The sequence below is a fragment of the Vicia villosa genome, linkage group LG1 (assembly GCF_029867415.1).
Source record: "Vicia villosa cultivar HV-30 ecotype Madison, WI linkage group LG1, Vvil1.0, whole genome shotgun sequence".
In the NCBI taxonomy this organism is placed as follows: Eukaryota; Viridiplantae; Streptophyta; class Magnoliopsida; order Fabales; family Fabaceae; genus Vicia; species Vicia villosa.
In genome coordinates, this window is record NC_081180.1 from 183,279,944 (window position 1) to 183,305,917 (window position 25,974).

Genomic DNA, 25,974 nt, shown 5'->3' on the forward strand with positions numbered 1-25,974 from the left:
AAAACAAACAGAAATTAGTTAGCCGAGCTACAGTAGCTCTTATTCTGCAAAACAGATACGTAGGCAGTGGGGTAGGGCCCGTGCGAGCATAATCCTTTCTTTTCCCTACGTTCTGCATTCATTTTAGTCCAGATTAGCGTAGATTTGTTACACACCCATAGATTTAGACACACGCGTGGATACCATCGAGTACGATGGGCGCGAGGGGTGCTAACACCTTCCCCTCCCGTAACCAACTCCCTTACCCTTTTCTCTGGTCGTGAGACCGTTGTTTTGTTTTGTAGTTTGCTGGCATTCCCTTCCTTTTCAGGATAAATATGTTAGTGGCGACTCTGTTAATTTTCGCGGTAGCGACAACCGCCTCAAACAACATCAACATAAACAACACAAAGTACATCATCAATGAACAATCATGATATCAACATATAAACATATTCGACAAGTCATCATATAAGCATATATATCGTCATATAAGCATCGCAATGCATAATTAACAACTCCAACCAATAACAACGGACAACGACTCAAATGCGACTCAACTGTGCATATGCATGTGGTACCAATCGGGGCTTCAGCCCCCGTCACCAATTGCCCAATTCAGAGGCACAAGACATAAGCCTTCGTCACTAGTTTGCCAATCCAGGCCGTCACAGAGTATGCATATGAAATGTGACTCGACAAACAAGACAATACAGCATACTCATCACAATCACATATCGTCACGAGGCACAAGCCTATATCACAATCAATTACCATCTATACGAGGTAACTCACGTCACCATAATATTTCATCTTTACTTAGTCACAAAATCATCATCACAAATATATACAACATCACGTATTACAAATCATCACAAAACATCATCATGTTTCGACACATCATCGCAATTATACAACTTTGCATATAAACAAGTCATTACATATATATCCTCATGCTTCGGCATATCACAACAAACATATAACTTCGTGTATTAACAAAATCATCACAAATATACAATTCGCATATCATCAAGATTATTACAATTATCATCACGTTTCGGCACATCGGCACAATTACTCAATTTCACATATTAACAAAGTCATCCAAATCAAAACCACAATTTTCGATCACTTCGTAAGATAATCTCAACATGCTAATTTATCAAGTAAACCGAATCAACTTCCAATTATCAACTAATTTAATTAGACATAATATTATTTATCAAGATAACATCATTGGCATAGCAATATATTATTCTCAACATAAATATTCAACCAAATCACGATTACGGTCAAATCCTCAAGATACCGTAATTTACCGATAAACCGAATAATTTATCCAAGTCTAAGTATATTCCAATTAATTTGAATTATTGAAATTAATTCTACTATTTAATTAAATCAACCAATTAATAATCATATTATATTATTTTCAATTCCATTATATTCTATTCCTAAAATGTGTGTCTATTCTCATCACAAAACCAATATTTATTGACATCTCTAACAACTCTATTAACAACTCTATTGGAAACTCTAACTACCCTATTGACAACTCTATCGGCATTGAAATAACTTAAATTATCCAATTAACTCAAATACTTAACTCCTAAATATTATAATATTTATTATTATTATTATTATTATTATTATTATTATTATAAAGAAATACATATCTATTAGTAACTTGAACCAATTGTTCTAGCTATCAAATTAATGTGGCAATGATTATATATATTGCATCGCTACAGTATTAACATATACTCCCTCCGTTCCTTTATAATTATCACTTTTGTGAAGAAAAAAAATTGTTTCTTTTTAAGTGTCACATTTCAAAGTTCAAGAAAGTATTTTGGTTGTTTTGTCAAAATTACCCTTAATCATTATGATAGAGAGAGAAAAAGTTAAATAAAGTATTAAAAAGTTTAGGGTATTATTGGAAAAATAATAATCATTACTTAAAAAGTAACAATAATTATTGGTTGTCTTGGTATGTGGAAAAACTTAAAAAGTGACAATTATAAAGGAACGGAGGGAATACCAATTATTCTTCATGATGACACATATAAGAAGGGAATCTATGACATGTGTGTTGTACTGGTATTATAATTGGCTTAAGGGGTTACTTCATTTCCATCATCTTGTTCTATATATATATATATATATATATATATATATATATATATATATATATATATATATATATATATATATATATATATATATATATATTTATATATATATATATATATTAAAGGGACAATAGCCACATAAAAGAATAGGAACATATCATGATACAATAACAAGAACAAAGGCACATAATATGAAATAGAAAACTAAACTCGTTCGTCTTAGCACTGCTTCCGGCCGTCAATGGCCTAGCTGCCGAGTGGCAGCATCCATTTTTTTTACTTCTTTTCATTTTCCATACACACATTATAATATTTCCAATTTCAATTTCAAACAGTGACATAAAACAAATTCAACACAACACAATGACCAATCTATAGCCTAAACCCACATACAATCCATCATATGCCCATTTAGGTAGAAAGAATCTCCCTTACCTTAAATTGAGTGCAGCTTTAAGGAATTTCAATGGAGATTTTGAGAAAAAAAGCACTTGAGAGCAACACTTTGGGTCTCCTTCTTCTCCTCTTCACAAACCCTAATCCCCTTTCTCTTTTTCTTCTTTGTCTTCCTCGGTTCCTCTCGTTTCTATTTTTCCCAAAGTGACAAAAAGAGACCATCACTTAGTCACTATTCATAATGGGCCTAATAAAAAAATACACCCTTAACACTTAAAGATACCATAATATAAGCCCAATATAATTTTCACACTTAATATAAAAATAATACTTCCACTTATATTCCATTAAAATAAAATCAGATTATTTTAATATACCGATTTATTACTCCATGTCTCATATTTCTGGTCTAATCTTAGTTACTCGGAAAATTCCCAAAACGCTAAACATTAACTCATTAATATTTTTAATACTAAAAATATTAAAATCTTTGATTAAATATCGATCCGCTATTTCGAACTAATACCGACTAAATTTCCCAAAAATGCGAATTTTCCAATAAACATCTCAATAAATAAATAATATTATTCTTAATATTATTCTTCCGACTATACGACTAAAATCCGACTTTAACTTAATAAATCCAAATACGCCTCTTAAAATAATACCGACCATCCAAATTCGACTAAATACAATATTTAAATCCTCTAATAATTTAATTAACCCATTAATTAAATTTGGGCATTACAAATTGGACCCTTAACACTGAAGCTTCCAGCATGCTTCATAGTTTGGTTGAAAATATATGTTCCATAGTCAAACTTTGCCTTTGTTCCTACAACATACAAAAATCTGCCAAGAACAGTTGAGATAGTGGACTTGTGATTCGTTGGTACCCAATCAGCTGCTCATATCTTGTGAAGCATTGCATACTTGATGCTCAGCTTACTTGCAGTTAGTTTCTCTTTTAAGGGCCAACTTTTTACCTGCTTGGCTGTGATCACTTGACAAACCTTGTTGTCTGTCACTTCAAGCTCAGGTTGAGCTTCATCTGTTCTTGCCAAGAAGTTATAAATCACAGAAAGAGAGAACGAAACACACTTACCTCTCACAAACACCTTTCTAAAGTCCACACTCTTGCTGTTTCCACAATCTTCAGATAGGTTCACCATAAATTCTTTGACCAGCCTCTCATAACATTTGGGAAGGTTACACACAGTCTTTAATAGTCCAGCTTCCTGAATTAGCTTTAAGATTTCCTTGTTCTCAAGAGCATTTGGAGCCAACTTCCTTTCAACTTCCAGTCTCTTTTGGAGAACATATTTCCACCTGCTGGCACTGGAGGCATAGTGGAATGACACATTATCAATAGGCACTTCAGGAATACTTGCAGCAAGCTTGCTTGTTGTAGGCTTCTTCCTTGATGGAATGTTAGGGACATCCCCTTCAACATCAGACTCAGATTCAACAATTTCCCTCTCTTTTCTTTTCTTTGGAACAACCTTGCTCCAGGACTTTGAGGGACCAACCCCTACACTCTTAGCCACAGCTCTGCTCTTGATAGGACCAGCAGAAGTACTCTTCTTCTTGACAGAGTCTTTGACAATGCTCTTAGCTTCTGCATTCTTTTCAAGGGAACTTTGGGAAATAGCTTTGCCTTTTCTTCTAGCCATCAGCCTGTTGGCTACACTTGGATTCAAAGAGGCAAGCAACTCGTTGTTAGAATACTCATCTAAGTCTACCACATTGGTACCTATTTCAGTATTGACCTTAGGGTGCTCATTCTCTTCGATGTCATTGACATCCTCAGTAACATTGGTATTCTCAGCACCTCCTTGTTCATTCTTAATGATCTCCTCTTCAGCTGGGTCACAACCAGAAGTATGAGAAACTTCAGCCTTACTGGTGTTCTTGAGAGGATTAGGCATTATGGTTTGAAGAGGGACAGATATCCCAGGCACTTGATAATTTTCCTTCAGAATGCGTGTAACAATATTGGCAATTATGTTATCAACATATCTAGTTCCTTCTTTAGTAAGTGCCTCTCTGGTATTAGATGAAGAAGGTTTGGCGCCCTTGTTTCGAATACCCTCCTTGGGCCATCTTGCAGGTGCCGTTTTAGGCTTTATGGCCTTTACTTCATCACTGCTAGTCGTCCTTAAAGGTACAACATTCAAAACCCTATTAGGGTTAGAGGACTCACCCGGTGTTGCTGAGTCAGATACGGGAGATGCATCACACGATTGCTGAGACATTCTGAAACTCTTTGAGACAAAACTTGTGTCACGCTTGTGAGAAGAATCAGAGCAGTTCAACCTTAATAAGTAGCGAGAAGGACCAACAGGGATGTTTTCCGTTTGTAGAAGAATCGGAGTGCGAGGGAGCTTTATATACAGACTGAGTGAGGGAAGTTTCAAATCGTGGATATTTAAAAAGCCCAAAATGTATTCCCCCAAATATGTTAATTGCTATAAATTGATTTGGTGGTAAATACCTAGCATGCCATTTATCTTCATAATGTCTTTGGAAGATGTTGCAACATTCTCTGTGACATTATGATCAGATAGACTTTCAGAATCATTTGTCTCCTTGGGTGCTTGAATGTTGAATCTTGTCTCTTCTAGTTTTCTTTCCCAATCAGCAATGTCTATCATAAGGCTTACTCTTTCTTCTAGCATGAATCTATTGATACTCCTGTACTCCCGTACTCTTGCACACAGTTTCTCATTCATTAGACATGTCTCAGTAAAACCAGCAGCTAGTTCACTGATGGTGAGCTTTCCAACATATGATTCTTCATCAGATTCATCAGATTCTTGGCAGTCAACTTTTATTTCCTCTTTGATCATGGAGTAGTCAGAGGGGTAGTTTGGGCTGTTAGGCTTCCATAGGTAGCAATTATCTTTAGACCTAAATCCCTTCATGACTTCTTCATTTTATCCATTAGTGACAATACACTCCTCTTTAGTGAACCTAGCATTGAATCCTTCATCACATAGTTCGCTGATGCTTATAGATTTGCAGCCAGTCCTTGTACAAGTAAAACATTATTTAGATTGGTAACACCCTGACCTTCTGTCTTGCCAACACCTTTGAATTCTCTTATTTCTCCATCATCAAGAGTCACATAGTTGGTTCCCTCAAGTTTGAGGTGTACTAGTGAGTTCTTTCTCCCAGTCATATGATTTGAGCAACCACTGTCAAGGTACCAATCTTCTTTGGCAGGCATTCTTAGAGAAGTGTGTGCTACTAGAGCAACATTCTTAGCCACCCATTGTTGCTTTCTATTACATGTATCATATTCAGGTTTGGCTTGATGAATTTGGTTTGGATATCTAACTAGTCTGAAATATAATGGCTTTATGTGACCAAATCTTCCACAGTGATGACACCTCCACTTTTGGAATTTCTTCTTTTAATGGCTCCTTCTTTTGTTTCCTCGATGTTGTGACATTGGTGCTGACATTTGGTTAGTCACACAAGTTTCAGGCTTTGCTCTCCTGAACCCAGAGGTGAATTCCTCTTTAGCCACTAATCCTACCCCGGACATATCTCTTGTTCTTTGTCCAGACTCCAGAATTTCCTCTAGAGTATCAGTTCCATTATTCAGCATTTTGAAGGATTTGGTCATTTGATCAAGCTTGTAGTTCAACATGCTTACTTCACTACTGGGAGAGTCTATGGTTGCAAGATGTCTATTCTTCTCAGTTTCTAGCCCTCTTATGATTATCTCTTTCTTCTCCACTTGTTTGCAGACTTCAGCATTCTTGATACACAACTTCTTGTATAAGGCAGCAAGTTCATCAAAGGTTAGCTCGTCATCACTGGAATCATCATCAGATGTATAAACTCTTGTTGGAACTGGGACATGTTTTGCAGTTTCTTCTTCAGAATCAGAGTCTTCATCAGACCAAGTGACAGACAGTCCTTTCTGTTGCTCCTTGAGGTAGGTAGGACATTCAGCTCTAATATGTCCAAATCCTTCACATCCATGACACTGAACCCCTTTTCCTTGATTGGGCCCCTCTTCAGCTTTGAGTCATTGTCATACCCCAAATTTGTCCTACCCCTTTACTTCTAACTGGCTTAGGCTTTGCATTCATGTACATACTCTCCATTAGGTCATCTAACATATCATGCATTCATTCATTAACTAAAACATCTAAAAGCATGGGATCAATAATCATGGAGCAAATTGAAGACTCACATAGGTTTTGGCACAAGGTTATTTATTTCCTCTGAAAGGGTATTCTGCACTTAGGATTGTGGTTGGCTTAGTCTTTTGAAAGGCATGTGTTCAGATGGTTTCCAGTTATAAGGGGTTCTTGATCTAGGGTTAATTTCCCTAATCTTGTGGTAGTCAAGAGTCTCACTGAATTGAAATTTATTTCCCAAGCATGGATTCGTTTGTCAGGTTTATGTGACCTTGGGGTGGTACATTCCAACCTTAGGGTCCCATTTGGTCTCATCCTCATTTGAAATTTGAGTCATGTGATTCTTACAATCATTTAAAGTTGGAATGTTGGATTATTTGTATGACAAACCATTGGTCAAAGTTCGCTTCTTCTATTGCAAGATATTGGGTCAACTGTCAATTTGAAGATTAAAGTGTGATTCTTTTTTCGCGTTCATGCATTGAGAGAAGTAAATGACACCAAAGTCAAAATTCATTCTGAAGAAAAGGAACATTACATGGTACAAGCTCAAGTCTTACTACATGTTTCAAATATAATACATTCTCAAGGCCAAATTACATCCAGGGTTCATCCAAGTACATGTACATTGAAAAGAGAAAGAAACTGAAATTACATCAAAAAAAAATATATAAATGGAAGTGCTGCTGCCTCAGAACAGGGAAGGATCGAATAGGATCTCCTTTGGGTGATGAATCTCTCAAGTGTTCCCTTTAAGTTCATGATATCCCTGCACTTCAAAACCCAAAACCAGTTCAATACACTTTTCAAACCTGCATAACACCAATCCATATTAGTCCACCATTTAGCAAATTCCAATTCCATTTATTCATAGCTATTGCACATACATGAGTCAACTCATTCAGAGTATGCAATTCATTCCAAGTCCATTATTAGCATTCCAATACCCTAAGCTATTCATACTGAACCAATTCCCACAAGTTCACACTAACAGCCAATTCCTAACATTTCTAACATAGAAATTCGCCTACATAACATATTCAAAGCAACCAAAAATCAACAGCACCTTAACACTATTCAAAACTCTCAATTAACCTTCTTTTGCTAACCTTCAATTCACTAGCCACCATCCTATTTATTCAGATTCATATACTTAGATTCAATCAAAAAAACAATAAACTGCATTCATACCATAGCAGGTCCTACTACTTCCAAAACACACAGCTCACATCATACTCCAAGCCAAACCCTGCAACATTCAAAACAAACCAAACAATAAGCTGCTGCACAATTTGAACCTGATAAACCGCATGAACGGATAATTACCCAAGTTTTGACTAATCCCTAACAACTTCGTTCTAACAGCATATACCAATCCAGTTCACACATAACTTCATCACACCATACATACATTCAATTCCGAGGTGTACACCAATATAAACACTCACCCGCGAACAACTCCCGCTGTATCGGTTCATGGCAGAATCCAATAACAATTCAGAATGTTTGTGTTAATAGAAGAACCCGACATATTATGACGGCATCTGATCTTTTTGGCCGCGACGATACTGATGCATCCGAATCAGCCCCAAATGTTAGCATGATGGAAGAAGGCTCTAAAGCGATCATAAACAAATTCAACAGACCTGCATCATTAAACCACAAGTCAATACAAACATCCAGAAACTGTTCCATGATCACAGATTCAATCCAATGCATTTTCAAAACCATACTAAACTACTCATAACCTGCGTCAAAAATACTTCATAATTCCAATCAGTTTTCACATAGATTCAGTGTAGCCATCGCAAATACAACCCAAATGATAAACAAGTTATGTCCACTCTAAACAACTTCAGCATGCTCACAATGATAGCCATTACGTATACGCACCCTGCGTTCAAACTAACCATTAACATATCACTACTAATAGTTTAATCTACTGACTTAACATAATTTCCCATTCTAACCTTCAGCTCTTTTCAATAAATCTAACAGCTCTAACCTATACACTACTAACAGTTCCAATTAACTAACCCCCTTCAACCAACTTCCAAACATCAATAACAGAACCTAACTAACTTTTTAAACCAAAACTAACTTTTGTAACTAACTTCCTCAATCTCTCTATTTAACTAACTCAGTCAACAGTCATAACTAACTGAGTCAGTTCTAACCAAATCCTAACATCTCATAACAGAATCTAACTGCACTAACCAACATAACTAACTCTCAAATCCTCACCCTTCAATTCATAACAGAATCCTCTCAATCCAAGGGCTCACAATCACTCTCCTCTAACTGAATTCTCCCCCTCAATCTCTATATAACAGATCCACTCTCATCTTCAACCTTTCTCTCTAATCTTCACGCCATAATCACCATTTTTCAATCTTCACCTTTCTCTGTTCCTCTCTGAACATTCATCATACACGCTCATTCACCACCACCATAACCACCTCCTTCAATCTCCTCTCTTAAATTTTCAATTCTCTCTGCACTTTCATCCATCTCTCATCACTCTGCAATTCTCTCTTCCCCCTGGATCCATCACTCATACGCTCTCACCATTGTTGTTAGATTCTCAACCTCTGAGACTCTAACAACAGAGCTAAAATCCACTCAATCCTCTCTCAACTCATCCTCATAACTCAACGACGACACAGGAACTTCAACACGCATCGTACAGAAGATTAAAAGAAGGAGAAAAAGAAGTGTGAATCGAAAAAAAGAAAAAGAGTAAAGCGTGCTTACTTGAATTCATATCTCCAATCATCAATTCTCCATCTGCGATACGCAATCCCGCAATGCGCCTTCAACTTGCAAATCGTGCATTTAATCCAAAGCTTCAACAAACTGAAGACGCTCCGGACGAACTCTGGTAGAGATGAGAGGTTTCAGGCCAAGAGTGTGAGGCGGAGAGCGGTCTCTGAGTTCATTGGAGAAGTAGAGTTCTTCATCCGCGCCTTTCATCGGAGAGAGACTGAGACAGAGAATCGATCAGTGAGAAGGGAGGGAGACTCCGTCACAGTGCAACGAGAGGGGAAGAACGTGAGAGTGGAAAGGTCACACTCGATTTAACCCTAATCCCCTTTGTCATTTTTTTTCCTTTTTTTTATTTTTTTATTATTAAAATCTGAATGGAAAATAAAAAATATCTGAATGATACTATGATGGATCAATTGTTAATCCAGAAATTCATGCTCACACGTCCCTTAAGCCCACCTCACCACCGTTTTTGGCATAAAATCATTAAAACTATAACAAAAAACCTACCTTGGGCCTGTAGCGAAATTGCTACTACTTGCACCCTCATAGGCCCATCCCTCATGCTTTTTTTGTACATAAGAGCTGAACATATATCTGTTTGGGCCAATTTCCTAGGCCTAGCACCTTGCTGAGACTGCACCACCATGATTCAATTTTTTAACCCCCTAATTCCATTAAAACATGTAGATTTTAGGTTTTTTTTACAATACATTTTTTAGGTTCTAGAAACATAAAATCAATAAAACTTGTTAGATTTTTAGGCCACTTTTGGGTTTAATTTTAGTCTTAGAATTTTCTCATAAAAAGACTCATAAAAATAGTAGTAGTTTTTAGACTAATTTTGTACTAATGCTTGAATTGTTTTTGTACCATTTCCATGTTATTTTTGTATGATTGTTATGTGATTTTGTTGCTTAGCTTTTGGCCATATTTTAGGCCTACTTTGTTAATACCATTTTAATGCTTCTTTTAGAGTTTAGTCTCCTTGTTAACATTAGACTTAGACTAGAATAATAACAATTAGGCTTAGAAATTAGGCTAGTCCCCTTTTTTTCATTCTTTTTCTTTTACAACATTAAAACATCTAATAACTATCAAAATAAAATCCCTTTAAAAGATACAAAGAAAATACTTAAAAAACATTAATAAAAAAGTGAAAATCATTAAATAGGGAATGGAAGCTTGAATCTCCCTTGCTTAAGGGAATCATTCGAGTGCTTGGATCTCCCTCTGCTTAAGGGAACCATTCGAGCGTAAGTTCCCAATTTCTAAAAAACACCAACCAAAGAGTAACTCGAGTTTCCCTTGCTTAAGGGATTTCCTCGAAACACTCAAAATCTCTCTCTCATCTCTTTTCTTAAGGGCAATGTTATTTCCGCTCGTACGTGTAATACGGTGAACTGACTTTTTTATCAAAATGTCGCGGATAGCATGAGTCGCCACCGACTTTTATTTTATCCAAATATTCAGAAAGGCTAAAAGAACAGGAAAAACCTTTTTAAAAGAAACTGAGTACGGGGGGTAATTTATGCAAAGGGAAGGTTTAAAAAGCACCCTTTGCATCCATGGTTTTCCATGGGCTCTTAATTGCTTTGCTCTTTTTCATTCAGAAATGTAGAAGAAGTGAATACGGACTTTAGCTCGTAAATGAGCGTAGCCATTTTGAAGGTTTATGAGAAAGAATATAAAAATGTTTTTTTAGCAAGAACAAGGCAATTAGGGGCAGTTACCTTAATAATGTAGAAAATCAGTTCTTTTAGCCTTTCAGGGTGAAAGGGTCTATCCATGCCATAAGAGGGCAGGAAGCCTTTCATTCGGAGATTGAAGGGTCGTCGCATTATCGTTCGCCATAAGACTGACTCATGCCATGGAGAGGCAGGTAGTCTAAGGGAAGGATCAGAATAACCTTTTGTAGGCAGCCAGAGGATACCTTAACCTTTTCGTAGGCAACTTTCGAGGGTCGAGATCATGTATATCGATGGCAGCATCATTAAGGACCATGATCTTAATCAAGGCAACTGGCTAAGGTATCCTCGTATTCGAGGGACTGGCTATTCTGCAAAACAACACAAGGCAACAAGGCAACAGGCAACAGAGAGGTTACCCCAAAAGTGTGCGTGTGTGCACCAATCACGTGATTATATTCAGTTATTTTATCTTATAAATTAGTGATTCTAAATTAATTACAATCTTGCACTCCCTATAATTACTAACCACAGCAGTATAAACAAATAATTAAAGCAATACGGGGAAGGGAAATTGTAACCAGCGGAGGAAGGGGGAATTGAAACCAGCGGGATATAATTACAAAATAAAACAGAAAAACATTAGAGTTAGGGTTTAGGGTTACCGATACGCGTAGCTTTGGCGATTAACAAACCCTGAAAATTGGAAAAGAAAGAATAAACAAAGAAGGGTGAGTGCATTATCGGTTCGGAGGAGAACTTTGTAAACCCTAAAAATAAAAGAATGAAGAAATTAAAAGTAACTAAAAAAATAATAAAAAAAACACTTAGCTTTGCATTTGATCTGATAGGGTTGGCGGTCGGAGGAAACCTCGGAGGTAACCCTGAAAAATGGCAAAGGCAGAAAAGATGAAGACAAGACAAACCCTAATTTTAAAAGGAAACATAATAGACTTTCAAAATAAGTAAGGTACTTAGCTTTGGGTCTTGATCAGGCGCGTAGTCGGAGAGCGTTTGAAAGGTAACCCTGAAAAGGCATAAATAAAAACATTCAGTGTAGGGCATGATCTTTGTTAACCCTGATTAGGGTACGAATTAAATGAAACAAATACGTACGATTTAATTAATTATTGGTCTCGCGACCTAATTAATTAAATCGGGATAATAAAATTAAATCGAGTGCAAAAAGCGATTTTTGTAAATTTTTTGAATAAAATAGAAGTAATAAGTGTAAATTAAAATAATAAATTAAATAAGCATATAAGAAAATAATATTAATATTAATTATATAAATATAATATAATGAATACATATATTAGGTATTAATAACTAAATATAAATAAAGAAAACGAATATTATAAATGTAATTAAAAAAAATAAATAAGTATATAAAATAAATAAATAAACATTTATTATATAAAAAGTTTTTGAAAATAAAAATATATAATAGCTTTCATATAATAGAGAAAAAAAGTATTTAAAACAAATAATATATATGTTATACACAAAAAAAAAAGAAACGCTATGCAATAAAAAATAAAAAAAATTGCAAAACTTAGCTATTTGATTCTGTGTGGCTCACGTATGGTGGATCATGATGCACTGGCAGTTTTGAGGCGTTGGATTGATGGGGTGCGCATCTGATGGCTCTGATGATGAAGACACATGATAACACCTGCGTCTTAATGCACTCGATCCCTGAATTTGAAAGAAACTCAGCGCGCGTTTTCTGGCCAGCGAGGGCATGCCACGTCTCATCTTCAACCTCCCCTCCGTCGTCTTAGCTCTGTAAATAGGCTTTACCAACGGACGTGTTTCGTAGCTATAGCCTGCAAGTCACGAAAGCAAGAAGACACAACCAAAAATTTGGCGCGACCACACCATTGTGATCGTCCAAGACTCACGAGCACGATGGTACCTGTTATTACTCCTAATTTTTCCTAAAACGCAAATCCCCAATTGGAGATTCCAAACCCTAATTATGGTAAACTACTCAAAATAATGTATAAACGCAATTACGCTTCCAGATAGTATCAGAACATCACCATGATCAATAATATATGATTGAATTTCAAGAATGATGCATGAACAAGCACAATCGTATTCAAGAAAAGTGGCAACTTACCTTGCTTGAACGAAGGCAATTCTGGAGGTGTTGATTGCGTGTGATGATCCCAATTGCTCCAGAGACCTTCAGGGAACGTGTTGGAAGCCTTGGATTGGATTGAATCTCCCTTAAACTCAGAAACCGAATCTCACTTTTCTTGCAATTTTTTAGAGCTTGATTAGGATTCTTGAGAGCAAAAATTCGTGACCCTTGCATCTGGGAAGCTTTACTATATATAATGGACCAAATTAGGTTAATATTTGTGGAGAGAATCTTGCTAAATCAATCTTTGCAAGTTGTGAAAATTTGATTTGTAATATGCTATGGAATCCTTCTATATTTGGCCAAGAGTAATCCAATCTTTTTTCCTTTATTTTGCACGAAAATTATATAAATAATAAGGTATAAATGTGATTGGATTTGATTCACAACCAATTTCCTTCCAAATCTTTTTTAATTTTCCTTAATTTTATTGAATTTTAAGTGAATAAAATTCTTATAAAATTAATTAAAATCACATAAATTCATGGCAAATTGTTTATGGGCTCTCAATGTCACAAGGAGCAAGTTTGGGTCTTAAAAATATAGGCCCATTAGCAAGAAAATTCAAACTTCTTCACATTTTTCCCTCCAAAATAGTCCAACTTTGACAAAGCCTATTTCTCTCAATTTTTGAGGTATGGAAGTGTTCCAGGACTTTTTAGAAACCTTAGAGAGTCCTATAACCAATGTCTTTGGTCTCATATCAAAATTAATTTCCATTCTCATTTTATGTTCTTTTGAAAAAATGTCTTTTTGTTGACTTTTGAAAAGGACCTATAATGTTTTGGTCCACATCTCTCAAATGAAGCATTTTTAGACTTGGCATGTGAGACACAATTTTGTAGAGAATCAAATTTCCTTCAAGATGAGCTTTGGATGGAAAATTTTGGCTGTTCCATGTGGGAGTTATGCTTGGTCAAAGTTCAGTTGACTTTTCCTATACAAAACCCTAATTTAGAAACTTTTTGATTTGTTGATTTTTGATCTTTCCTTGATGAACCATGATCAATACTTGATCAAATGGTGAATGATACTTCACTAAGAGGATCTTGACAAAAAATCAGGAGCTTTGACTTTACATTGACCACAGTTGACTTCTAGGTTAACTTAGTCGACTGTTGACCTTTTGAACTATTGAGTGACCAATCCTTTGAGATGAGACTTGATATTTGTCATGGAGATGATGTGAGATATATTGAGCCATATGAGATGCCGTGGAGTCATTGATTCACTAACTTTCTTTTGAATAAACACAACTGTCATACCCCAATTTTTGACCTAAGATACCACCTCATATCATAGCATATGCATCATTTGCATCTCTAAAAAATTGCATAGCCTGTGTTTGTTACTTGTGACTCAGCAGGATTTAAACAAGAAATCACTCATCAGTACAAGCAACAATCAATTAGGGTTTTGTTCCCCCTTCATTTCAAATGAATCATCTTCATCAACAATCAACATTTGGTCCTCAGAGATTTACTTAAACAAACTCAAAGGCTTTGAATCAACCAGATTAGGGTTTTGACTGAAGATAGCATACTCCTGACCTCTGCTCAGGATTTGACCTAATGACTTGGGACATGACCTCAAGACCCCAAGTACATCATTTTGGCCTAATCTATTGACTCAATACATCTCCAACACATGGATTGATCAACAGTAAAATTTCAAATCCTCAGATTAGAGTTTTGAACTATCAGGGACCAAAATCAGGGATCACATTTGGGAAACCCTAAAAATCCCCAGGAAGTAAATCAAAGGTTTCAATCATCTTCAAATAATCCCTATGGTAATATCCAATGGAAATTACATCTCAATTCAAGATTTACAGTCATCAATTTCATCAGGTCGACAATTAGGGTTTTTGACCTAATTCACTAAACCACTGACTTTTTAATCAGGACATGGTGCCACAACTCAAACCATGGCTCAATATCCTCTAATGCTTAAATGTGATCCATTCATACCATTCATTTGGTGGGGATAGCCTGTCTCATTTGAAATCTCCAGAAACGCGATTCGTCTGAAAAAGTCAACTGTACAAGAACACCATTGACGTTTGGGGAATTTTGGTCAACCTTGACTTTTGAAGTTTTGAATCATCAATATATGATATATGAAGTCATTTGATCAAGAAAAATCAAGAAAATCAATCAAGAATCAAAAAGTCAAAAGTTTGACTTTTCATACTTAGAAAAATTTCTGTTTTTCATGGTTTTTTCCAAACTTTGGAAGGGAATTTCTCAAAATTTCACCTACAAACTGAAAAAAACTTCCAACATGAAAGTTGTAGATTTTGATCCAATAAACAACTTTGACACATATAATTTTTTTCCATAAGATCAACCAATTAAGAGATATGGAGCTTCAAAGTTGGTACTTTTTGAAAACTTCACTTAAAATCTCATTTTCTTCAAAGTTCATGGATCTTTTTCACCCATTTCCTTAAGGGTCTTGAAGAAACTTTCAACTAGGGTTTTGAAGTATGTAACATGAGCTTTCCAAAATGTCCAAGAGCATGAAAAAATATGGAGTGTAGCCATGGTTTTGAATTTTGCAATTAGAGGTCATTATGCATGAAATTACAAGCCATTTTCACTAAGTTCAATACTATATGGCCTATAATTCAAGCAATGACACACCAAAGCAATGATTGAATGATATTTTCTGATTTGAGATCAGAATGGAAAGAGATAAGAAGCTTGGCCAAAATAACCATGGTTTAGTTACTTTAACCATTTGCATTAAATGTAAAGATTCCACTTTATCTCCAAATGCCAAATCACCAATTCTTAAGCAAGTTGCAAAGCTCTGCATTCAGAACTCATGGCCTATAAATAGAGGTCATTTCCACTCTTCAATTCACACCAAAACCTCACAATTATAGGTTTTCTCTCTTCTTTCTTGAATTGCAAGTTTCATGAGTTTCAAAGAGGAGAAAGTGCAAGTTCCATCCCTTGCAAGTTCTGAGCAAAATGATGCTTCCCACAACTCATAAACATCATTTGGAAGTTGTTTGATCCATCCATACACCCCAAAAACACCAAGAACTCAAAATCACTACCTCACTTCTCAAATATGCATAACATAAGACTTATCATGCCAATTTTCATTCAGGCTCAATTCTGTCCAAACTATCACTTCTAACATCATCCATATATCACATATGAACTATCCAATCCATCACATATAGCCAATAACCTCAGAATCATCAAATTCGATTCACTCTTGAAGCTTATGCAGATCGGGTACCATGACCATGCCCAGATGAATTCAGATGGTTCCAAGCATCCAGACACCTTCCATAAGGTCCATTGAAGCTATCCAGATCATCAAACAACTTCTGTAACACCTCCAAGCAAGAATTCGATTCTCAGTTGTGCCGTTTTTAAGGTAAGTACTCATGAACTTCAAATTCATACTTGCACGCATCATAAATGAAATGTGAGCATACCATCTTGTTTCTGCACCTATGAGGATCATTAACCCTCAATCAATTGCATCATAACTTGCACATACACGATTTCACATTGAATTTCAGTTCTAGGGTTCTTCATGTTCATGCGAAAATTGACCCCCTTAGAGTGAAAATAAATGAATTATGAGGGCACCATCATGTTCCTCGTGAAAAATCGAGTGAGATAGACCCTTTGATTGATCAAAACAACACAGTTTTGAAGAATTTTGAAAATCAGTTGAAGGTGTGTTCTTGGCGCCAGTTTTGGTTTGGAAAATTCAAATCCTTGTTTTAAAATATAATCAATTGAACGCGTGTATCTTACAAGCTGCACGCGCAGCCCAGTTGGTAAGTGTTTTGGCCGGTGAGAGAGAGGGCGTGGGTTCAAACCCTTGTGGAGACAAAACCATCTTTTTAGCACCTATTTTCTTTCATTTTCTTCACAACTTTAATTAATTATTTAACCAATCAAATTAACTCATTTTTTATTCATTTTTTACACACTTCTTATTTAATATACATATTTTGACAATATCAAAAAAAATCACAAAAAAGGATTTATTTAATATGTCTTTAATTAGGTTTAAAATGATATATTTTTAAGTGTTTTTAAATACTTTAAATATTTGTTTTTTCATTTAATTTTCAAACCTAATCACTTGTAAATATTTTTGTGATCAAAACCTAAATCACTTAGGTCTTAATTAAGCATTAAAATTTGATTTAAACTTAATTAAGTTGATTTTTGTCAAATTCAAATCATTTTAAAACAAGCGATCGCGATTCTTTTCAAAGACGATAAACCATTTCTTTTTGAAACTATTGATTAAATCTTTTTAATTGATCAATTGATTTTCAAAACGATGTGGGGCCTCTCGAATATTAGAGAGTATAAGACCCACTCCTTTTTCCTTTTATACAGTTTTTTTCTTCTTTAAACAATAAACCTCTTTCAAAACAAACTTTCAAACAGTTTTTCAAACGGCGCGTCTGTTAATAACAATCAACCATGTTTTATAAAATAAAACAGGGGCCTCCACATAGGTATAAGTCCCATTCCCGTACATGAAATTAGGTATTTCATTGTACATTCACCTTTTTGTACATACCTCGATCAGTTTATATTTAATTTTGAATAACTAATCAAAAATGAAGGTTTTCTTTAAATCTTCCCAAAAATACCATGGGCCTCCATGTAGGTATAAGTCCCAAGCCCCTTGTAAATACCTGTTTACATAGCTTTGAATAAATTCAAGTGGACCTCTCCTCGAGTATAAGTCCCGAGCCCCCGTGTATACAAATGGATCATGCTTAGAGGTATATTTCCTTCATAAACTCCATTATATACACACACTTTGTCATATATAATTGTTCATACCTGTGCATGTTTGTTCATACTTGTTCATGTTTGTTCATATGTGTGATATGTGTGCTTGTTCAACTTAGTACAACACTAGGTTCCCCATAGCCTCCTATTGGGCTTCGTGCAAAGAATCTCCCTAGTTTAGGTTAGGACATAGAGTATGGTTTCCCGGTGAAATCGCTCTAAGAGCTCAAACCAACTATACCATGCCTCCCCTTGGGCTTTGTACAAATGAGTGACCCTCCCATAGCCTCCTCTTGGGCTTACAATGCAAGGACCCTGGATAGTCCCTCCCATAGCCTCCTCTTGGGCTTACAATGCAAGGACCCTCGGATAGCCTCCTCTTGGGCTTCGTACAAGGACCCACGGGCTTCTTATAAGCATCCCCAATATCCAAATCAAATACCCTAGGAGATTAGACATTTATCATCTCTATGATAGGAGTATCTCTTCTATATCATCACAAACAATCAATCAAATCAAACTTTTTTGCCACAAGGCTGGCTAATCAATCAAACTGTTTTGCCACCATACTGGCTGATTAATCAAAGTTTTTGTCACAAGGCTGACTTCATTGAAACTTTTGCCACAAGGTTGGCTGATTAATCAAAACTTTTTGTCACAAGGCTGACTTCATTGAAAGTTTTTGCCACAAGGCTGGTTAAACAAACAAAAACATCTTTATCATTCTAAGCACCATAAGTGGCATGGCCCAGGGCTTATAATGAAAAGATTTTCAAACAAAAACAAACAGATGTATGTGATGATATAGATTAGATACATCGAACATTTAGATGACATTTGTCTCTTTTCCTTTGCTTCCACTAGCATAAGTGGGAACTACGATTGCTCTGACTTTCTCAACATCCCTTTGAGAATACGTAGGCACAAGGTCGTATCCTTGGCGAGCAAAACTTCTCCCTCAAACCATTCAAACCTTAGCACCCGTAGACCCCGAGCTACAGATGCTCTGATTCCCTCTAAGGGATATGTATGCAGAGGATCGCGATGATCTTTGCGAGCATAATCAAACAAACACCTTAGGTCCCAACTATTTCACAAGAACCTCTCAATAACATGGAATGAAAAATATAGCAAAGAAACCTATAGAGTACTATAGATACGTTGGGTGCTAATACCTTCCCTTCGTATAACCAACCCTCTTACCCAAGATCTCTCCCCCCACTTTTAGGTTATTGCAGCTTTTTTCCTTTTCCTCTTTTGGAAACAATAAAAAGTTTGGTCGGAACAAAAGAAAAATCATTTTTTGAGCACTCGAGCCCAAAGAAGGCATCAGGTGTCTCATCCCGAAAAAAGACAACGATTTTTCCCCGCGACAGAAAAATGGCGACTTCACTGGGGACCATCTTTTTATTGTTTCCAAAGGAAGGGTTAATTCTATTTGCTTTATTTTTCATTTCATTTTTTGTTATATGTGTGGTTCTGGTTCTGTTACTTGTGTGGTTCTGTTACAAGTGATACATTATGGACAAATCCTAACCCGGATTAAGTACACATAAGAATTAGGTGGAGGGTATAGTCATGTACAGGCGTACGTGAGAATCCTTCCGCTCAGTGGAGGTTCCTTGTTGGTAATATATGTTTAGCATGTTTCGTAGCGAAGACATTATTACTTTCATTGAACTGTAGAAGCTGAGTTGGCCGTAGAACCCTAACCCATCCTGGCCTTATTAGGTTGTGGTGCAGAAACTATTCAGGTGAGGACTTGGATTAGTTGTCATGCGGAGAACCACACTCAGACGAGTTTTTCTTGAGAATATTACTGGCTCATGAGCTTAATTGTGGAAAGCCGGTAATATCCGAAAGAAAAATGTAGACTCTGACGTATCAGTAGAACATGTTGTGCAGGTGATTAACTAGAACTATCCCATTTTTGGTTCTCTGACCTCATGCTCGTGACTTTGGACCTTTGAACCTATGCGTTACCATGTTTGCATTACCATGTTTGCGTTACCATGTTTGTGTTACCATGTTTGTGTTACCATGTTTGCACTACCATGTTTGATTTACCATGTTTGAATATGTGGCATCCATGCATCCATGCATTCATACATTCATTAAAAAATCCATCTTTTTCCATAAAAAACATGATTTTTCCAAAAAAAAATTAGAATTTTCTTTGCAAACATTATAGGATTAAGTTATGGAAAAAAGGTATACCAAAAAGTACGGTTTCAAAGCGCCTGATGTGGAAAAACTGATAGAGTTAGCATCTTCTGTACAAGATCCTTGTAATTTTAGGAAAAGTTATGGAAAGCTTTTGCCTATTTTGAACACTCATGTTGATGAAGGACTTCTCAAAACTCTGGTTCAGTTCTATGATCCCGTCTACCAGTGTTTCACCTTTCCAGACTACCAGTTGGTACCGACCTTGGAAGAATATGCCAATCTTTTAGGTATTCTTGTGTCTGACAAAATACCCTTCAATGGTTTGGAAGCCATTCCTAAGTCACACGTCATTGCAGCAAGTATCCACATGAAAAAATCTGAAGTAGAGAGTAATTGGACTACCAAAGGAAACCTCCCGGGTTTGACCTCACACTTCCTAATAAAGAAAGCCTTTGATTTCATCGAAACTGGTAGCATGATAGCTTTTGAAGCTATACTAGCCTTGCTCATCTATGGGTTGGTTCTGTTTCCCAATGTCGACAACTTTGTTGATATCAATGCCATAAAGATTTTTCTGATTGGAAATCCGGTTCCGACTTTACTTGGTGACATGTATTTCTCTGTCCATCATAGGAATCGCCAAGGCGGTGGAATCATTGTATGTTGTGCACCTCTGTTGTTTAAATGGATTGTTTCACACTTACCTAAGTCTCCCATTTTCACGGAAAACCGGGAGGGTTTACGTTGGTCTCAAAGACTTATGTCTCTTACTAATAATGATATTCAATGGTATAACTTGGCTCGCTGCGGTACAGAAACCATTGAAAGTTGTGGAGAATTCGCCAACGTATCCCTCATTGGTACACAAGGAGGAATTAACTACAATCCGGTCCTAGCCCGACGACAACACGGGTATGCAAATTCAACTAAACCCATTGGCCCTACAGTGGAAAGCTACTTCTATCAGGAAGGAAATGATCCTCAAGGGTTGAAAACAAAAATGGTGAAAGCCTGGTACGACATCCGATGGAAAGAAAAAGGTGAGATAAGGAACTGTATCGCTACGAACGCCTACATCTGTTGGGTAAAGAAAAGGGCAAAGGAGTTTCAAATGCCTTATGATTATGAAAAAACCATGTTCCCTGTGGTACCTCAACGACCCAACATTCCCGCTATGGAGGAATACCAAGACACTTTGGCTAAGATGAGGATAGAAAAAGATGCTTGGGAAGAAAAGTTTCGTAGAACTGATGTGGAAAATAAAAAGTTGAAGAAAAGGGTGAAAGATCACGAAGAAACTCTCTATTACCAAGATGGATGGCTCATGAGCAAAGATGAGAAGATTCGCCAGAAAGACGCTGCAATCAAGAGATATATCAGAGAAAGCAAGAAAAATCTTGAAGGTTCAACAAGTAACGCTCCGACTCCTGATGATTGGAAGAATGTTGTTGACAAACTGAGGACCGAAAAGGCCGAATTAAAAGCTCACTATGGGAAAGAAATCATGAAGCTCAAGCTGCACAATGCATTTGGTTCTTCGTCTGATGAAGATGTTTAGGATTTGTTTAGCTTTTTTATTTATCATTTGCTTTTGTAAGGAGCTACGCTCCAATGTTGTAACATTTCCCATTATTGCAATAAAAAAAAATGAATGAATAAAAGATTTGTTTGTGTTCAAATGTTTGCAAGAAAATAATCTTTAAAATATTTGGAAAAATCATAAATTTCTTTTTGCATACATCATTCTGCATATCGAGTCTGTTGTATAGAGTCTCATCTTTTGGATCTTTCTCCAATAGATCGTCAAGCTGTCGCGTCTCAAAGTTTCTCGACCGCGCTCGCAATCAGATCACAGATACAATACTCGTTCAAACAGAAGAAGAGTAATGGAACACTCTGAACAAGAGAATATTGAGCTCCGTGGTACAGTGACCACTCTTCAGGAAAAGTTGGAAAGTCTCACTACTCTGGTTGACTCCTTAATGGCCGCACAGAATCAGCCGCCGCCACCAAACAGTCAAGCAACAGTAACATCTGAAGTCACTACTCCAGTTTCTACAGTTGCATTCGGTATTCCATCTTTCTCCATGCCAGAAGGTTGGGGCACGCCTTTTAGCTTTGGTACAGGTTTCCGCCATAATTTCTCTGGGGTTCAAACAGCTATAACTGAAGCGCCTGCTGCACAGGGTTCGGCGTTTATTCCACATTCAGGGGTAACTTTTTCCCAAATCACTATGGCACTTTCTCAACCCACTATGACGGTTCCGACCCCTACGGTTCACACTGTTCCTTATGATGGCAATGAGATTTATCATGATCAAGGTGATAGCACAAATCAGCGTAATCTTGTGGGAGATCTCCAAGAGCAATTTAACAAGATGCAGTTGGAAGTTAAAGCTATCCGTGGAAAAGATTTGTTTGGAAAGAATGCCCAGGAACTATGTTTGGTTCCCAGTGTACAAATACCTGCTAAATTCAAGGTCCCAGACTTTGAGAAGTACAAAGGTAGTTCTTGTCCATAAAGCCATCTTGTGATGTATGCCAGGAAGATGTCTACTTATGCAGATAATCATCAGTTGCTTATCCATTACTTTCAAGACAGTTTAACTGGTGCCGCACTGAAGTGGTACACGGGCTTGGATAGCACTAATATTCGAACATTCAATGACCTAGGTGAGGCCTTTGTCCGACAATACAAGTATAACTCGGATATGGCTCCAGACAGAGATCAGCTCCGATCCATGGCTCAAAAAGATCATGAAGTTTTCAAAGAGTATGCCCAACGATGGAGAGAAACTGCTGCTCAGATTAATCCACCGTTAAAAGAGAAAGAGATGACAAAGATCTTTTTGAATACTCTCAGTCCGTTTTATTATGAACGCATGATTGCTAGTGCTCCAACTGATTTCACTGAAATGGTAAACATGGGTATGCGTTTAGAAGAAGGAGTCCGAACCGGACGCCTAACTAAAGAAGGTGGGTCTTCAAGCGGAACCAAAAAGTTCGGAAGTGGTTTCCAAAAGAAGAAGGAACAAAGTGTTGACATGGTATCCCAAGGGAGGCCAAGAGGAAATGTCAATCGTCAACAACAGGTAGCTGCTATTGCACCAGCCGTTAACACCGCACCGAATCCGGGGTTTACTCCGCAGTTTCAACAACAACAGCCTCGACCACAGGCTCAACAGTTTAACAATAATCAGAATCGTGTACAAAGAGCTCCACAGTTCGATCCGATTCCAATGACGTACACAGAACTGTACCCTGCTTTGATTGAAAGAGGCCTTATTCAAACTAAAGCACCACCACCAGTACCTGAGAAACTCCCATGGTGGTACAAAGCAGAGGTCTCATGCCCTTATCATCAAGGAGCACCTGGCCATGATCTTGAGCATTGCATAGCTTTGAAATATGAAGTTCAGAGGTTGGTTAGATCTAATCTCCTCTCTTTCAGAAATTTGAATCCAAATGTGCAAGCAAATCCGCTGCCCAATCATGGAGGGCATGTTGTAAACATGGTGTACGGATGTCCTGGTCCATACCGAGTCTATAATATCAATTTCTCAAGAGCAGATTTGGTACAAATGCACGCCACTCTCTGTCGAGGGCCGAGTTTTCGCCAGCATCACTATGGTTCCTGTAGCATATGTTGTGTAGATCCTCATGGATGTTCGATTGTGAGAAGAGATCTCCAAGTACTGTTGGATAATGGTACTATTCAGATCTACCGAAATAGGGATGAAAATGAAGTTAACATGATAGGATGTTATCCGCATGAGCTTTTAGTCTCAGATATCAACTCGGAAATGCCTACAGTTAACGTCATCGTTCCTCATTTCAACATGCCTGAGCGCATGGAAGTTACTTACAACAAGCCAAGGGTTCCTGTTGCTCCTTTGATCATTTGTCTACCTGGACCTGTTCCTTATGACTCTGACAAGGCAGTTCCATACAACTACAATGCAACAATGATAAAGAATGGACAAGAAGTTCCTTTACCTACTCTTTCATCTGTCGTGAATATCGCCGATGTGAGTCGCGTAACAAGAAGTGGACGTGTGTATACTCCACTACCTCTGAAGCAGCCTGTTGCTCCTGCTACCGGACAAAATCCTATCAATACACCAGTGGGAAATCCTGTGGAAACTCCTGTCAGTAATACAAACACTGATGTTGGTCAATCCAGCGGAACCAATGTCAATCCTGACTTTGACGAAATTTTAAAGCTTATCAAAAGAAGTGAATATAAAATTGTGGATCAGCTTATGCAGACTCCTTCAAAGATCTCAATACTTTCATTGCTGTTGAATTCAGAAGCCCACAGGGAAGCCCTGATGAGAGTTTTGGATCAGGCTTTTGTAGATCATGATGTGACTGTTGACCATTTTGATGGGATAATAGCCAACATAACTGCTTGCAACAATTTAAGCTTCTGTGATGAAGAACTCCCCGAGGAGGGTAAAAATCACAATCTTGCTTTGCACATTTCTATGAACTGTCAGTCAGACTCTTTGTCCAATGTGTTGGTAGACACCGGATCTTCCTTGAATGTGATGCCAAAGACGACTCTTGCTCGCTTGTCTTACCAAGGAATGCCTATGAAGTTCAGCGGTGTAGTTGTCAAAGCATTTGATGGATCGCGAAAATCAGTTATCGGCGAAGTCAACCTTCCCATGACAATTGGTCCACATACATTTCAAATCACCTTCCAGGTCATGGACATTCAAGCTGCTTATAGCTGTCTGTTAGGACGACCATGGATCCATGAAGCAGGGGCGGTAACTTCTACGCTCCATCAAAAGTTAAAATTTGTAACAAATGGAAAATTGGTAACAATAAGTGGAGAACAAGCCTTAATGGTGAGTCATTTATCCAATTTCTCTTTCATTGGTGCTGATGATGTGGAAGGAACTCAGTTCCAAGGTCTCTCTTTAGAAGACGAATCTTCCAAAAAGAAAGCATCAATCTCTTCTTACAAAGAGGCGGTGAAAGTAGTGAAAGATGGAACTACCACTGGCTGGGGGCAAGTTGTGATCCCGACCAAGAATGAAACCAGAACAGGTCTCGGATGTTCACCAACATTCTCAAACTGCACCAAGAAGGATGAAACCCTTCGTCCGATCAAAGAAACATTCATTAGTGGAGGATTCCTTAACCCAATTCCTCAAGAGGTTAATGTCCTTATCGAAGAATGCATTGAAGAAGGTCTACCTGATCCTGAAGAAGAATGGAAATGTTATCTCAATGACTCAGGATACATATCTCAGGAAGAACCATATCCTCCTTCAGAGAAATCCAAAGGCAAAGAAACTGAGCCTGTTCCTGCAGAAATCTGGGACACCTTGGGACAACCAAGTGGAAAATTTGATTATATGGTGAAATATAGTGCACCTGAAAGTTCAAAGATTGCGATTGAAGATATTCAACCAACTGGATGGGGAGATTCCTTTGAATATAATAGTCAACCAGAAGAGGCTTATCAGCCCTGTCAATTTTCTCAGCAGCCTGAAATTACTGAAGATTTCGGCTTCAATGCATCTGCCAAGGTTCATAATCCTGAAGATGGTTATTATCACGTAAATGCCATTTTTGAAGATGAAGGGGAAGATGGCCCCGCAGTTGACTCAGAAAGTGTCTCTGACAATGAGTCTCTTCATCCTGAGGACTGGGAATTACATCCTGAAAATTCTGAAGATTGTGATTCGTCTTATGCTCTTCAAGAAGTAGAAGAAGACCGTTTCAACTCTACAAAGAACAAGG

General features: G+C 37.3%; 1 protein-coding gene across 1 annotated transcript; it reads right to left on the minus strand.

The window, feature by feature from the left end:
* Positions 1-3,415: 3,415 nt before the first annotated feature.
* Positions 3,416-4,762, minus strand: LOC131660852 (uncharacterized). Its single transcript, XM_058930204.1, has one exon. It carries the CDS (start codon positions 4,760-4,762, stop codon positions 3,416-3,418), a length of 1,347 nt encoding a protein of 448 aa, XP_058786187.1.
* Between the last annotated feature and the right edge of the window lie 21,212 nt (positions 4,763-25,974).